This window comes from Lucilia sericata, unplaced genomic scaffold, assembly GCF_015586225.1.
Source record: "Lucilia sericata isolate MDLA Ls3-8-SP2 unplaced genomic scaffold, ASM1558622v1 Contig000079F_arrow, whole genome shotgun sequence".
Taxonomy (NCBI): Eukaryota; Metazoa; Arthropoda; class Insecta; order Diptera; family Calliphoridae; genus Lucilia; species Lucilia sericata.
This window is the reverse complement of record NW_023994112.1, coordinates 554,990-572,993: the sequence shown is the minus strand read 5'-3', so window position 1 is coordinate 572,993 and position 18,004 is coordinate 554,990. Positions and strand designations below refer to the sequence as shown.

Below are 18,004 nucleotides of genomic sequence, written 5' to 3'. Positions count from 1 at the left end.
ACTATTCATCGGTCCATTTTCATTAGCAAACGTTCAACTAGTCCATGATCAACCAAATATATTTTGGAAATTTTTCGGACCAACAACAGACCAAGATTATGTATTCTTTGTGCGATCTGCAAGGAATAATTCGAACATTTTACTGAACAAAATTAAGTTTTAGAAAAGGGCCTCTCGATATACGGATAGAAACTTTTTATATTTTGTTTGGAGTTTGTAGAAAAAATTTGTTAAAAAAGCGATTTTTTACACTATATAACGGGTACAACTATAAAATTGATTGAACGGACTTAGGCGAACGTAGTGCATACTGTATTTGCCAATGCCAAATAACTTGAGAGCGATGTTATTACAGATATAAAATCCTTGAGGAATACTAATTGGAAATGCGTCCAGGAAACTGATATAATCAAAGTGTAGTGGACCTAGTTTGTTCTGTCTGAATTTCTGAAAAACAGTTTTTATCTTTAGAGAAAAATGACTTTTAAAGTAGTTAGAACCCAAAGCTACATACATACATACTTCGTTTGTTATTGTTACTGTTGAACATTAAATAAATTTATTAAGGGATCAAGTCTTTTTTATTTCTACCATTTTCCTTTTAAGTATTAACATAATAATAGACTAAAAATATATGAATTTTTCTTTTGTATGATTAATAAATATTTATTTAAACAATTTACAGAATGTATATACATAAAAGAACTGGATCAAAAAATCATCATAATAAAAGAAACTGAAAAACTAACAGTTTAATGTTATTTACAAACTTAAAGTTAGAAGTTAAAGATACTCATTCCAAAACCTAAATAAGTAATTATGTATGGAGTTGTGTATCTTCCGTATTTTCACCGTTTAAATAAACAAAATCAAAGAAAACACTGAAGTGTTAATGAAATTAGCAACCCTTCTGATTTTTTTTATTTTTTTTTTTTTTTTTGTTCAGTTACTTTTGCTATTTGGAGTTTGTTCGTTCTGCTTTAAATGCTGCAGTGAGTTTTATTACAACAATTTGTTGCTGCTGTTAAATGAACTATATTAGGTCTATCTACTCTATATTGGTTTTAACTAAAGGTTTTTCTTTTCACAATATGTTGTTGTTGTTATTTGTTTATAGTACAAGTATATATGTATTTATATACATAAATTTCTTGGTCTGTTAAAAGTAAATAATCACAGTTTTGTTTACTTATTTGTAAAGATACATGCCATACTTGTGTATATGTTCAGACAAACCATACTTGTAGGTACTACAACAATAAAAACAACAAAAAAATTAAGTAAATCTTTTAGGGTGCTAATTGACAGAATTCACAATGCATTCGCACGTTGGAATTTCTATTTGTTCAGTGTGGCCGGCCAAAAAGGTGGCACAGAGCGTAAAATAAAGAGTGTTTTTTTTTCTTGTTTTTTTTTTTTTTTGGTAGCTGTCCCAAGTCCAAGTAGCGACAATGTGACTGACTTACTGAATAATCTGATCATCTTGTAGTTGTTGTATGTTATTTAAATATTGCTGTATGTAGATTTTTGTTTTGGAAGTTGTTTGTATGTTACATTTTCTCCATTTAATTAGTGTAATTAAATATTTAGAGCGCATTTAACAGTTAGTATTGAGTTTTTTTCCTATTTTGTTTAGAAATAGTTTTCAAACTTTTTACTGTTATTAACAAATTATTGTTGTTGTTTATCGTTATTGTTATTATTTGAGTTTTGTTTTACTTTTTTTTGCAAAATGTGTTAAAATTATGATGTTAATTAAAATTTAATTAAATTTAAAGTAAAATGTTATACTTCAGTAAGTTTAGAAATAATATAAAGTTAGAGTTAGAGTTTTTAGTAAAAAAAGTTCCTTAGATTAAAGAAAGTTGTTCTTTAGAAAATATGCTTGTACTAATGCAAATTCTGCTATAGAAAAGTTGCTTGTACTAAAGCAAAGTTTTCTATAGAAAAGTTGCTTGTACTAAACTAACTTTTTCTATAGAAAAGTTGCTTGTACTAAATCAACTTTTTCTATCGAAAAGTTGCTCGTACTAAAGTAACTTTTTCTACAGAAAAGTTGCTTGTACTAAAGCTATTTTTCTATAGAAAAGTTGCTTGTACTAAAGCAAAGTTTTCTATAGAAAAGTTGCTTGTACTAAAGCAAAGTTTTCTATAGAAAAGTTGCTTGTACCAAAGCAAAGTTTTCTATAGAAAAGTTGCTTGTACCAAAGCAAAGTTTTCTATAGAAAAGTTGCTTGTACCAAAGCAAAGTTTTCTATAGAAAAGTTGCTTGTACCAAATTAAAGTTTTCTATAGAAAAGTTGCTTGTACTAAATCAACTTTTTCTATCGAAAAGTTGCTTGTACTAAAGTAACTTTTTCTACAGAAAAGTTGCTTGTACTAAAGCTACTTTTTCTATAGAAAAGTTGCTTGTACTAAGGATATTTTTTCTATAGAAAAGTTGCTTGTACTAAACTAACTTTTTCTATAGAATAGTAGCTTGTACTAAACTAAACTTTTTCTATAGAATAGTTGCTTGTACTAAAGTCAGTTTTTCTATAGAAAAGTAGCTTGTACTAAAGCAACGTTTTCTATAGAAAAGTTGCTGTACTAAAGCAACGTTTTCTATTGAAAAGTTCCTTGGATTAAACTAACTTTTTCTATAGAAAATTTGCTTGGATTAATGCAACTTTTTTCCATAGAAAAGTTGCTTAGATTAAAACAACATTATGTTGCTTGTATTAAACAAACATTTTCTATAGAGAAGGTGCTTGTACCAAAGCAAATTTTGCAATAAAAATGTTCTATAGAAAAGTTCCTTGCATTAAAACAACTTCTTCTATATAAAAGTTGCTTGGATTAAAGCCATTTTTTTCTATAATAAAGTTGATTGAACTAAAGCAACTTTTTCTATAGAAAAGTTGCTTGTACGAAAAAAACAACGCCCGCTGTCATAATTCTGTTTTACCAAAACAAAACAACCAACTGGGAAAAAACGTAAAATAATAACAAGGATCAAAAGGTGCTAATCAAGTGCAGAAAGAAAATAAAGTTAACGAGCTTGTTAAAAAGTTTGTAAATATGTAATAATAATAAAAAACAACAAAACAAGAACTCGTACATAAACATGTGAAAATTAAAAAAAAAAAACTGTTAAGGCGTAAAATTTTTAAATTCCTAAGGAACAACGAAGGAAAAAATAGGCTTAAAGAAAATAATATAAAAATGTAACAGAAATACATATTTAAATGAAAACTAAAAACTAAACTAATTAATAAATTATTTTCAAATTTTAACATTTTTCTTTTAATAAAAGCAATGAAAAAATCGTTCACACTATAATCTGCAGTGTAACTACATACTGCTATCCCCACACCCACCTTTCACACTCACAAAACCTCACCTGTAGGTTTATAGCATTGAATTTTTTTTTTCAAATTTTAATACGTTTAAAATTAAACGAAGAAAAAAAAACTTTATAAAAATGATACGTTTAAAACACCTTAAGATAGAACAATATCGTAACGTTCCGGCGAAAATTATAAAAAAAATACATATAAATGTAAAGAAAATGTTCAATTTAAGGGTCGGTGCTTAACCTTGTTTCTTTTCATTATTTTAGATTTCAATTTTTTTTGTTTGGCAGTTTTCTTACCACCAACTACATAAGAATTGAGTTTATTTTTAACGAAAATTACTATTAAAACTGCAGCAGACCAGAGTTAAAAGTAGAATTTTAAAGCTTTAAAATTTATATATGCGGTCGCATACATTCGGACAAACATACAATTATGTCTATAGTGGAGCAGTTTGGAAAATGGTGCAAAGCGGCTGAAGCAAACAGTGGAGCGAAGGTTAGTTAGTTAGTAGTAGTTAGTTAGTTAGTTAGTTTAGTTAGTTAGTTAGTTAGTTAGTTAGTTAGTTAGTTAGTTGTTAGTTAGTTAGTTAGTTAGTTAGTTAGTTAGTTAGTTAGTTAGTTAGTTAGTTAGTTAGTTAGTTAGTTAGTTAGTTAGTTAGTTTTTAGTTTTAGTTGTTAGTTAGTTATTCGTTCGTTCGTTAGTTTTTTCGTTAGTTCGTTCGTTCGTTCGTTCGTTTCGTTCGTTCGTTCGTTCGTTCGTTCGTTTGTTCGTTCGTTCGTTCGTTCGTTCGTTCGTTCGTTCGTTCGTTCGTTTTTCGTTCGTTCGTTCGTTCGTTCGTTCTTCGTTCGTTCTTAGTTCGTTGTCGTTCGTTCGTTCGTTCGTCGTTCGTTCGTTTTCGTTCGTTCGTTCGTTCGTTCGTTTCGTTCGTTCGTTCGTTGTTCGTTCGTCGTTCGTTGTTCGTTCGTTCGTTCGTTCGTTCGTTCGTTCGTTCGTTCGTTCGTTCGTTCGTTCGTTCGTTCGTTCGTTCGTTCGTTCGTTCGTTCGTTCGTTCGTTCGTTCGTTCGTCCGTTCGTCGTTCGTTTTCGTTCGTTCGTTCGTTCGTTCGTTTCGTTCGTCGTTCGTTCGTTCGTTCGTTCGTTCGTTCGTTCGTTCGTTCGTTCGTTCGTTCGTTCGTTCGTTTCGTTCGTTCGTTCGTTCGTTCGTTCGTTCGTTCGTTCGTTTCGTTCGTTCGTTTCGTTCGTTCGTTCGTTCGTTCGTTCGTTCGTTCGTTCGTTCGTTCGTTTCGTTCGTTCGTTCGTTCGTTCGTTCGTTTCTTCGTTCGTTCGTTCGTTCGTTCGTTCGTTTCGTTCGTTCGTTGTTCGTTCGTTCGTTCGTTCGTTCGTTCGTTCGTTCGTTCGTTCGTTATTCGTTCGTTCGTTCGTTCGTTCGTTCGTTCGTTCGTTCGTTCGTTCGTTCGTTCGTTCGTTCGTTCGTTCGGCGCGCCTCTCTCGGGCGCTCCTTCCCCCTTCCCTTTTTAGAGCAAAAATATATTTTTAGTCCAATAATGCAATTTCAGTATAAAAATAAAATTTTAGTACAAAAATAATATTAATACAAACATTAATATTAGTACTAAAACTAAATTTTGGTACAAAAAAAACTTTAGTGCAAAAGTTAAAATTTTGCTATTAAAAACATATTTTAGTACAAGAATGAAATAATAGTTTAGTATAAAAAGCTAAATTAAATTTAAATTCAAAAAAATATATTTTAGTACAGAAGTTCAAATTGGATACAAAATTGATATTTTAGTACAAAAGTCTAGTTTTTAAAGTAAAAATCACCAAAAAGTAATATTTATTTTATAAAATTTTTCCCTCTTTTCCAGTTGCCTATACCACTGTTCATTCAACATAGCAAACGTCATCATCACCATCATCGTCATCAACATTGCCATTATCCACATCAATATCACACAAGTCTTTTTTTCTGGCCAATGTTTCACACAAAACTAAAGAATACAACAAGTAAGTATGAAACAGTTTATTTAATTTTTTTGTGCAGCCAGCTTTACTTCAAAAAGTAAAGTAGTTTAGTGTAAGACTGTTTATAGCGATATAATTTTTTTTGTATTGCTGCTGTTGTTTGATTTTTTTTTTTTTTGGTTTGTGGTGGCTTTAACTTATTGGATTGCATTAAAAGCACTAATTAATTGGAACAAAATAAAATGGCTTTAAAACGTTTTATTTTCGCAGCATCTCCAATGACCACGCAGCAGCTCTCCCTGTCTGTCCGAGCGTCCGTCTGTCTGTCTCTTTTAGAGTTTGAAGAAGAGATTACGACGAGTAGATAAATGGCAAACTACAAGCTGGCTGCTGCTGCTGCAACAGCAGTTTCCACACAAAGGTCATTTAATGAACTAAAATACGAATGAACAGAACAAAAACAATAACAACAACATCAGCATTAATTCAAACAAAACCAAGTTAAGCTAGATTATTATTTTTTCCTTGTTCCTTTTTTTCAAATCCCAACCCACACGCCCTATACTCGTAAAGCTCTATTAATGTTAATGTTGTTTTTTTTTTTTTGCTTTTGTTTGCATGATTCTCAAGAGAAATGTGAAAATTATTATAATTGAAAATTAAAGAGGAAAATAATTGTTATAAATAAATCTTTAAAAATTAATGATTATTTATTTGTTAACATAAAAACTCATTATTCTTATAGCACTGACTGCAGTTTTTTTTGTTATAATAAATCATCTTATAACCAGCCAGAGTAACAAATGACAATTATTATTTCTCTCTCTCTCCTGCCGACTTAATGTTGACAAATTGCTACTGTCACAGCTTATCAATAAGTCCATAATATGTTTGTTTATTTGTGTGTGTGTGTGTATTTTTATTTAGTTGATCTATTCTGAAGTGGCGTTTAAAGCCACTCCAAAAGTTGATGATTGTGGTTTTTGTTGTTATTAATAAATCCATAGAGTTGAAGGTGCGTCATTCAATTTCATTTTTTGTTGTTGTTGTTGTGTTCTTTTGTAATGGAAAATGTCTGCTACTTATCACTTGCCACACAAAACGTATCTACATGATTTGGATTTCATCTACACTGTTGTATTGAATGAAAAATAAACAATAATTTTTTTTGAAAATCATTTTTAGTATTAAAACAATTTTGAATTTGTTTTTGGTGGGAAGTTAGAATTGGAAATGTTGAATGAAATATTTAGTAAAAACTTAATTTTTTTATATAAAAATCAACTTTAATTAGAATTCTTACGCTCTTGCATCCTTATGTTATCCCTTTATTTTTTTCATTTTTTTGTAACAAGATTTTAGTTTGTTTGTGTTAGCTGTCTGTGAAAACAATCGGAAACACTAATTATAAGTCTTGTTCTATTTTAAACCTCATTTTTCATCAAAAGAAAAACTTTGAAAGAATTAAACAGGATAAAAGTTAGCAACAAAAAAAACTCGGCTAAAGAATCTGTACAATGTAACGACAACTGCATACTCATACACACACACAAACACATACTATACACCTACAAAAACATGGCCTCTGTATTCCTAAATTGAACCCATTATTGTGGCGTTTGCACTTTTGAAAAGTTTATTTTCAACATGTTAGAGTTTTTTTTTTTTTCTTATACCAGCTCAAATCTTGATAAGCATTAGTAAAATCCGCAAAAAAAATTTAACAAAATAAAGAAAAAACAACAACCACCAAAAAAAATTTTGAAAACTTTAAGAACACAGCAACAGTAAAGAAACACTATCAGATATTTTTTTTGTAGAGTAAACCTGGTGCAAATATTGTCAGTAAATTCAACACATTGAACAGAAAACTGTATAACATAACAAAAAAAGTACAAAAGCAACATTAACAACATAAGCTACAACAACAGCAAAACGAAGATTGAAACGGTTTTGTATAAAAATGTTTCGTTTTTTGTTACAAAAAAAGTATTCGATTTAATTCACAAAAACTTAAACAAAAGATTTTAGGCAACAAACTTTATTTATTTGTTATTATTTGTTGTTGCTCTCTAACTCGCTCTCTTTCTTATGCACTCATCGTATACAGTTAGTAAATGTAATAAACAAACAAACACAAAACTTATTACAATGTGTTTGTGTTTTGAAATGTGACTTTTACAAAACAGGGCTGCAATTATTGTTTATAATTATGTATTTTTAAGGGCAATTTTAGACTAAAAAGTATAATTTTTTTAATCAAATTTAAATAATTTTTTCTTACACAAACTAAATGCAAAAAAATGTACTTAAGTAGTGAATAATATGTAGTGTTATTAAAATTTTAACTTTAATTAACATTTGTACATTGGTACATTTTAAAATTTTCAATTTTTGGGACCTTAAGTAAATGTATTTGTTGTATTTTTTCTTGTATTTGTTATGTGAATATAACAGATTCATACTTATCTTACATTTTTCTAATATATCGTCAGCTGCCATGCCACTTCCCAAAGAAGTAAAAAAAGTAATAATAAAAAGAATCAGCGATAGTCGTCACTCATTCGTAAGCGAGAGCGGAGACAAATTAATGTCGAGTGCTTGACATGGTTGAGCTTCTGTGACTACTCACCACCTCTCCATTGTGTCCAGTATACGTGCACTTTACTCAAGTACTCGAGCTATCTAATCTCTGACCATTGCTGCCCCGTTGCTTAACTTTCGAGATGCAAAAACATCACTTCCGTTTACAACCACGACCAAACAGAGTTTTCCCTGAACATACCTGGACAAGGTATCTAGCACACTTCTCATTCATCCGACACATTAAATAGAGAAAAACATCCGACACACTCACTCTAGGTATAAGGGCGGGTGAGATCCGTATACCCCTACATTCATATACAATTAACACCAACTCATTTCCTACGCTCCTCTGTGGGGTATTTGTTGACTTCGGCAACAGCACTAAACTTATCCCGAATTATAGATTCCACCATGTATCGGTCCTTTAATCGACATACACTACTGCGGGCAACTGGCCACCCTTAATACGAGATTATGTGGTTCTCTAGTTCGGCCCCATGTCAAATCATTCCAAGGAAAGGCCGAGAAGTGAATTGACTTCACCATTTTATAGTCCCGGCAGACTAGAGGTACTGGTAGCACCTCTTTTCCCCTTTCTTTCATCAAGGTAACATGTCCCCGGGGAAACGAGAGCGGACACAGTCAATATTTTACAATCCCTAAGTAATCTAGAAAGTGGACGCTTAAAAAAACTTCAGCGAATAAGTTCATTACTCCTTTGGACTAGCTGCCTCTTTATCATCTAGAGAGTGAATGCTCCTTGGAACCAGTTCCAAGGAAACTTTAGATGACAAATACATTTCTTTCTGGTTAATTCCAGAACTCTTCATGATCGATATCAGTTTTAAATTCATTTGAAGTATTTATAGAAAGTTTAATGAACTAGTTCTTTGATTAAGGATTAGATTTTGTAAAGACAGGTTCTGAATAGAGTTCTTCAGTGGATCTCGATAACAAATACATCTTTTTTGGATTAATTCTAGAACTAGTGAATATGAATTCACGATTGAAATCAGTTTTAACATTTGAAATATAGAAAGTTTCATGGACCAGTTCTTTGATTAATGGTTTTTAATACAAATTCCTAGACCTAGTTCTGAGGAATCATAAGAGATTGAAAATACACTAACAAGATTATTTCTGAACTAGTTCTTTTTCCAAATAGTAAACATTGGAATTATTTTATTATCTAAAAATGGGGTTTTCCCAAACTTCAGGATACGATATCTCAAATCCCGGATGCGGAGGATTACTATTTAAAGAAAGTGAACTGATTATATCGGCACTCATTCCAGAACTAGTTATTTTAGAACAAGTTCCTGATTCGAATTAATTTATCCTCTATAGAACTACAGTAAGGTCACTAGTGATTAAGAACTAGTTCCTAAAAATGCTTTACAAGTACTTTAGAATCACCAAAATGTTCCACATAACGTCTTCATGAAGTAATGCCGATATCACTATTTTCAAGACAGATATAAAAGAAAAAGAACTGGTTCTATTGGCACTCGTTCTAGAACAAGTTATTTCAAAACAAACTCTTTTTAGGTGGGACAATGTTTTAGAGAACAAGTTCTGGAAGTAATAGCAGTATCACTAGTTGTTATTCAAAGAATCTGAACTGATTCTTTTTATAGGCGTTCTAGAACTAGTTATCATAGAAAAAATACTAAAATGTTTCGTTCCAAGAAGTCTGGTTATCATCTATAGAACTATATAACTAGTAATAAAAAACTGGTCCTTAGAATTATTACAAAGAACAGATCTTACAAGTTCTGGTGATGTCACTAATCAAAGTTTTCTTAAATGTATGTACGAATTTCCCCTTTTATCTGTGAAATTTTCAAAACCGTTATTACTTGATTTTGCATTTTATATGACGATATATAGTAAAACTTCAATAACATTTATATTGGCAGCAATTGAAGGTTAAAGTTGGTAAAAATATTAAAACCAGAATTAAACATTTTACTTAATAGAAATAACAATAAAAAAAAACGACAACAACAAATGTATTTTAATTATTTCAAGAAAAAAACATTGCATTACAACAACAATAAATATAAAGTAGTAGAATAGTTATTGTTGTAACTATAAGTATAATTTAATAAATGTTAAAGCCTGACAACTGACAGTTTTGGGAAAATTGCATAATTTACTTACCGAGTAAACATGGCAGAATGTTGTTGCTGTTGCTGCTGTTGGTTACTGTGGGTTTGTGATGGCTGTTGACTTTGTGGTGGTGGTGGTTGCTGTTGTTGTTGTTGCGGATGTTGACCAGTAACATGTGAAGTTGGTGGCTGCTGCTGTTGTGGTTGTTGATGATGTTGTTGTTGCTGCTGCTGTTGTTGAGCTTGCAATTGTTGATGATGTTGCGGGGCAGGGGTGTGTTGATGCTGTTGTTGTTGCTGCTGCTGCAGATGAAGCGTTTGCTGCTGCTGCTGTTGATGTTGCCCATGCTGTTGCATGTTACCAAGCTGAGGCGGTAATATTGCTGCATGTGTTGCCAAATGATGCGGATGTATTTGTAAATGATGATGAGCAGGATGATGTGTATGTGAATGTGGATGATGGGGATGATGATTTGTTTCAGCCGTTTGCACTAATTGTAACGCATGCGCTGGATGTTGTACATGATGATGATGCATTTCATTAACCGTCACCGGTAGGTGAGGCGTTGGATTACTCAGTGCTGTTTTTTCTAAACATTTATCGGGATACATCATCATTAATTTTATGGCTTCTATATGCATGTGTTGTTGTTGTTACACAAAAACAAAACAAAAACAAGGTGTGAAATGCTAAATTTATGGGTGCATAATAATTGTTGTTGCTATTTATTGCTGCTCAGTTCAGTTGTGTTCTTTTTCGTTTCACTCTAAACACTAATAACAAGGTTAAAAATCTGCAATGATAGAAGATTTTTAAAGAAATTAACAAATAAGGAACTATTTAGCAACATAACTATGCATATTTTCTAAACAATTAGTTGAAAATGTAAATGTTATTTTGTTTTAATTGCCTTTAAATGTAAACTATTGACAGTGAACATATTTATTTTGACATTTATTGTAAGTGTTGAATAAACAATGAATAAAATACAAAATTTTTAAGTGAATGTTTTTACACCTTCTAATAAACAATTGAAATTTTATAAAAATCAACATCCAATTAATTATTTTACATATTTATTTGCAATACGTTCTGTTAAAACTCTATTAAGAACAAGATAACTGAAGTCTCTTTGGGATTTATTGGAAAACAGTTCCGTTTTAAAGTGTTCATAAACTTCTTTCAAGAAATTGAGTTGAGAAAGAGTAAAAAATATCGAAATTTGGATATGAATACTTAATAATGGACTCACACTACGATATTGCAATGTTCCCATGACAATTGGTTCTTCGCACCGGAACGACTCGGAGTTCAACGAACAGCGACCAAGGATTGTGAACCCAGCCACACCGACTTTAAAGACGTGTCACTGCTACAACAATAACAACGATATTGCAATTTATTGGAATAAAATTTGTACTACTTCAATAGGGAGAAAAAAGTACCAAAAGGGGAAAAATGGGAAATTTGATTTTATACAAACTCATTGAGTTAATTTTAATAAATTTAGAAACACTTTTTATGCTAATGGGGTGTTACATGGAACTCTATTTTAATACTTTTTGATTTTTTTTTTTTTTAATATTGAACCTAGAAACATGAAATTAAGCATTTGGTGGCCGGAGTTAATGGGAGTCTATAAAAAGGGACTTTTTCGTTCTTCAAAAGGAACTTTCTGAGTTTTCTATAATATTGAACCAAGAATCATGAAATTAAACATTCAACGTCCTTAGTTAATGGAAATGTGTAGAAAGGGGGGCTTGGTACTTTTTCGTTCCTCAACTGGTACTTTTGGAGTTTTTGTAATATTGATCCTTGAACTATGAAATTAAAAATTGGTAGATTTATTAACACGTAATATGTTAATGGACTCCGGAACCAAAGACTATTTTTTGGTACTTTCTCTTTTTTAAACTGGTACTTTTTGATTTTTTTTATAATATCAGAGTTAATGAGAATCTAAACAACTAATTGGTACTTTTTCGTTTTGCAAAAGGTACTTTTTGAGTTTTTTTTTTATAATATTGAATCTAGAAACATGAAATTAAACATTCAACGTCCCTAATTAATGGAAATCTGTAGAAGAGGGGTTTGGTACTTTGATACTTGTTCGTTCTTCAACTGCTACTTTTTGAGTTTTTTTTTTTTTTGTAATAAAATATTCAGAGTCCTAAGTAAATTATAATCTATACGGAGAAAATGACTTTTTGGTACATTTCCATTCTTAGACATGTGCTTTTTGAGTTTTCATAGAAACAAAAAATAAAACACTCAGGAACTTGAGTAAATGGAAATCTGTATAAAGGGATTTTTGTTATCGCTTCATTCTTCAAATAGTACTTTTTGAGATTTCTATTATATTGAACCTAGAAACATAAAGTTAAGCATTCAGCATTCCTAAGTAAATGAAAATCTATAAAGGAGTATTTTCTGATACTTTTTGTTTTTCTTTGGAAATTCAAATTAGTTGCTAAAACTACACAAATATCTTGCTTTTATGTAACTTAAACTAATCCCTTAAAAACGGACTAAAAAAATTGGTACTTTTTTGTTGGTACCTTTTGTGTATTTTATTCTAAATCAAAGAAATTTGTAACGTAATTTTATGAAACTGTAAAAATATGTATTTGGAAAGTACTTTTTGGTAGCTATTAGTAAAGTACCTTTTTTAATATTGATATTTAAGATAGTAAAAACGGGTAAAAAGGCTAAATTTGTGTGTAAATTTGTAAAAATTAATTTCATAAATCAATTGTTTTAAGTAAGAAAAACTCACAAATATCATGATTTTTGGAAATTCTAATTATAGGAGTAAAAACGCACAAACAATTTGGTACTTTTTAGGTACCTTTAGTTGATGTTGTTCTAAATCAAAGAAATTTTTCGTAAAGTTTTATAAAAATATAAAAATATTTTTCTGAAAAGTTCTTTGCAGTACGTATTAGTAAAGTACTTTTTTGTATATCAATATTTTAGGGAATTAAAACGGGTAGAAAGGGGAACTTTTTGTAGAAAATGTTCTATAGAATGAAAAATTTAAAATATTAATATCTCTGAGAGAAAAATCTAAACAATTTGGTACTTTTTTTTGGTACCTTTTGTTCAGGTTGTTTTAAAACTACTAAATTTATATTGCTATTTTGTGAAAATACAAAAGTACTTCTTTGTAAAGTATCTTTTTGAATAATGACAAAAAGAAATTCTGTGTTAAAGGTAACCAATTTACAAAAAGAGCTAAACCTATTGGTACTTTTTTGGTACTATTTGTTCATGTCATTCTAAATAATGAATTTTTATGAAATCCCAAACATATGTATTTAAGTATACCGACGGAAATTGAAACGTCCAATAAATACTCAGCCAAATGAGGAGCATAGAAGCAAATGCAGCAATATCCATTAATTTCAGGAACTATCTTTACTACTTTTAACTACTATTACTACTTTAACGAATGTTATAATCTTCAAAAGAAACAAAATCGGTAATTTTTACTCAATCAATCATTCAAATAGTTTTTTGAACTTTCTAGAAAAATTTGGCAAATTTATTGTCTTACTACCTTAATCGCTAAAAAAGTATTACATCACTTGTTTCTAAAGAAAAAATCTAATAATTAATTAGTCAAATATATTCTTACTTTATTCAACATAACATGAGTTAAAAAGATGCCGATTATTTTTATCCATTATATATAATTTAAACGTTAAAAACAACATTTAAAAGCCTAATATTTCTTTCAATAACATTACTTTATTTTATTATTTATTTAATAATTATTTAAATTTAAAGCTAAAAATAACTAAGAAATAAATCTAACTTCTAAAACATGCTCTAATGGCAAAAGATTAGTTGACCCAAACAAAAGACTTAAGCAATGAACTCTAAAAGCGTTTGCATAAACAAACAAAATGAATTACATTTATAATAAATATATAAAAAACGTATTAAAATTAATGCTAAAATACAACATAAATATAAACATTTGACGGCATTAACTAAATAAATCTAATTTATTTTGTTAAAAAATTTTGAATTGTTTTCTTAACCTATTAGTACTTGGTACTACACATACATATGGCTGTTATATAGTTTAACAAACAGATTTTTTATACAAATTTCAAATTATAAAGTTATTAAAATTCATCTTTTACCATACACATGACAAGAGGGAAAATAGTTAAATATTTTTAAATATTTGTAGATTGGCGCCATCAGCTTATAAATATAAGAGAACGCACACACGACATCACACAAGTGTTACGTTAGCTGATGCTCGATGCTGCTGCTGCTGCGGCACATGATGAGTTGTGTTTACTTTGTAAATAATTTAGTTAAATCTTAAAGTACTTTAACATTTGAAATCCCTTAGAAGTTTTGACATTTCTTTAGTTATTATTATGACACTATGGTAACTGTTTTTAATTTTTTATGAATTTCAAGTACAAATAATGAAGTTATATGAACTTTTGTTAACCAAAAAACAAAAACTTACTTTCATTTTATAAGATAAATTTTTAAATTTTAAGAAATATACATATATAAGTGTTGAACAATCAAATTTTGTTCCCCCTTTTTTCAATATTTTATTTTAAATATAATAAGTCATCAATCATGTTGACTTGGCTATGGCTGTTTATGATCTGGTAATTGATCTTCTGCCCTAAAATCTTTTCTATTGTTTATTTTTTTTGCTTTTGCTTATTTGAGATTTTTATTATTTAATATTTTTAGAGTCAAAATTAATTCACATACTCTTCAATTGTTAAGGGAATAAATACATTTTATTTATAGCAATCTAATTTTGTATTTAAAAGCAGTGATTTCTTACGCAAGTTGTTTTTTGAACACCATTTCCAATTAAAAGAAGAAATATACTTTTTAAGGAACTTATTATGTTACAAAAGATTTTTAGTGCAAAATCTGTTTAGTTTTATAAAACAAATTTTTATTGTAAAAGTTTTGCATATCAAAAAGTATTCTCAGATTCTTCTACTTTTTCTTATATTTACTTAGACTAGTCATACTTGAGATTTAGGGAGAAAACCCATACAATTTACACACGTTTTTGTAGTATGTAGGGTTTTCATTTTCTCCATTTTTTTTAAATCCCAGGATTCTTTTTAAATTTTTAGAGAACTGGCCACGTGTAGTCCTCATTTTAAATGATTTCATAAAGTTTTAACACAAATTGTAGTAACATTTACAAAAAGTACTAAAAAAAACTCCCCTTTTTCCCCTTATTATAAAATTTTACAGCAAATTTTGTTAATTTAGATTATAATTTAAAAAGTACCACAAATTTACCCCTTTTTCCAACCTTTAGTTTTAAATTTTTCTTCTTGAATCATATATTAGATCAAAAAGTACTAATTTTCTTTTTACACTTCATTTGCCAGAAAATATCAAACTTTTCCTTTTTAAAGCATATTTTTGTAACTTCCTAAAGATGGAATTTGGAGATTTAGAACAACATCGACGAAAAGGTACCAAAAAAAGTACCAAACTGTTTATCAATTTTAACCGTTAAGTTTGAATTATCGAGTTATTTGTAAATTTTTACTTCAAAATAATATAAAAATTTCATTTTTTAAACTTGTTTTTAAAAAAATCCCCTTTTTACCCCTTTTTAATCACTAAAATATTGATATTAAAAGTACTTTCCAAATACACATTTTTGTAAACAAATAAAACTTTTTAATAAATTTCTTTAAATATAGAACTAAATGCACAAAAAGTACCAAAAAAAGTACCAAATTCTTAAAACGGATAGAAAATAGACATTTGTATAAAATGATGTTAATAATTAAAATTGTATAAATTAATATCTTAAAGGGACAAATCTAAACAATTTGATACTTTTTTGGTTACTTTTGTTCTTAAAACCTAAAAAGTACTTCTTTATAAAGTACCCTTTCAAATGAAACCATAAAGGAAATAGTACTTTGTAAATACAAATTTTGGTAACAACATAAAGCATCTAAATAAATGTCTTTGATTTAGAACTACCAGCACAAAAAGTACCAAATTGATTATATGTTTTTCCCCTTTTAGTTTAGAATTTAAGATATACATATTTAAGCGATTTTGTAGCTATAAATTACACAGGCCAACAAAAATTGAATTGTTTAAAAATGCTGCTGTAATTGCTGAGATATCATCGGTTGAAGTTAACGGAAGTGATTTTGAGTCGATTCGAACATCCTCAGGTAGGTGTGGTTCCAATATATTAGTTCGTTATAAACAATATTTAGAAAGTATAATACCCTCCGCTCTATGTTAGTATAGGATATAAATACCGTAAATCTACCGAAAATCATGAGTTTTTGAACTTTAAGTGCAGATATCTCGAAAAAGAAAGAAGTTATGTCAAATACTAAGATGTTTATTTTAAATCTGACAGAGAGAACTTTCCAATAGCATACAACATTTTATAAATGAAGTTGCCTTGGTGCTGTTATAACGTCTCAAAAGGTGCCAATAATGGGGTTTTTCAAACCCCAAAATAACGTAAATTTTTACCAAAAATCTATATAAAACCATATATTTCTCAGCCTTAAAAACCCCTAATAATATGTAAAAAACACACCAAGCATTGTTATCATATTATTGTTATTATTATTACTTCTCTAACTGTTTATTGTTAATATTTGTCTATTCATCATTGTTCAATTGAGATCAAATAAAGATTACAAGTATCGATAAGTGGCTTTACACTCGAGCATAAAAGTGTTCAAATTGAAGCATACCCCCAACGAAACCAAAACGAATTGAATCGAATCTTTTTTTTTTTGGTGGGTTTGTATTTTCAAAAAAAAAAAAACTTTAAACAACTTTGTTTCTTTGTTGATTAATGCAACAATTGTTTGGTAACAAAAAATAAGTTAAACAATAAATATAAATATTATATTTATAAAAAAAAAGAATATTCATTTCTTGCTGTACATAAATTGTAAATAAGCGTGCTGGCCATTATTTAGTTGAGCTCTTTTTTATAAAATAAAATGTTTCTATAATTTTTTTTTTTTTCGTTTGTCAGTTGATTTTGTTTATGAATAATACAAGCAGTTTTTGACGAGCCATTGATAATTGTATGAAAAAAATTATCTTGTGTTTAATTTATGAAAACGTTGAAATGTTTGTTTCATTTAACATTAAAAAAGTTTTGTATATTTTATAAAGTTTTTTTTTTTTGTATTTATCTTCCCATACGCTGGGAATAAATTTTATTGGAAAACCAACAAATAATTTTAATCAAACAATAATATTACAAATGATATTTAAGATTAATTAATAATAGTCAAATGTCTTAGAGTTTTTTGCATTATTTTTGCTTTTTTAATTAAAAAATTCTAGAGAATTTTTAATTTGTTTTAAATATTTATAATTAAAGAAAATGTAAATTTAAATATTTTTATTGTTGTTTGTTTATTATTGCGGTATTGATTACAACAATTGTTATTTAATTGCAAAATGTAAAATTATGCTTAAGAAAAAGTTCGCTTCTTAAGTCTTTTGTTTGTTCGCTCTAGTAGGAGGTAATTAATGCAAGTTTTATCTAAATATTTATAATAATTTAACATAAAATGTAAATAATAATACTTATATTAGAAAAACAAATGTGCATTAAGTTGATTTCTATTTATGTTATTTGTGTTCCTTCTGTAAAATGTTTGAAATGGTAATTAAGGCTTTATATCTAGGACAAGGAAAATATTCACTTTGTTCTTTCTTCCCTGGGAAATCAGTTCTAGTTGAATTTTAGTTTAGTTCCAGTTCAGTTCTAGTTCAGTTTTAGTTCAGTTTTAGTTCAGTTTTAGTTCAGTTCTAGTTCAGTTCTAGTTCAGTTCTAGTTCAGTTCTAGTTCAGTTTTAGTTCAGTTCTAGTTCAGTTATAGTTCAGTTCTAGTTCAGTTCTAGTTCAGTTCTAGTTCAGTTCTAGTTCAGTTCTAGTTCAGTTCTAGTTCAGTTCTAGTCAGTTCTAGTTCAGTTCTAGTTCAGTTCTAGT

At 29.0% G+C, this 18,004-nt stretch overlaps 1 protein-coding gene across 1 annotated transcript in view; it reads right to left on the bottom strand.

The window, feature by feature from the left end:
- The window catches only part of LOC119616538, a 63,022-nt gene that overhangs the window by 43,768 nt on the left and 1,250 nt on the right, over positions 1 to 18,004 (bottom strand). Inside the window, exon 2 of the mRNA XM_037972951.1 lies at positions 10,052 to 10,793. Within this exon, the coding sequence (XP_037828879.1) occupies positions 10,052 to 10,641 (590 nt within the window). The 5' untranslated portion in view covers positions 10,642 to 10,793. The remainder of the gene's footprint in view (positions 1 to 10,051; positions 10,794 to 18,004) is intronic.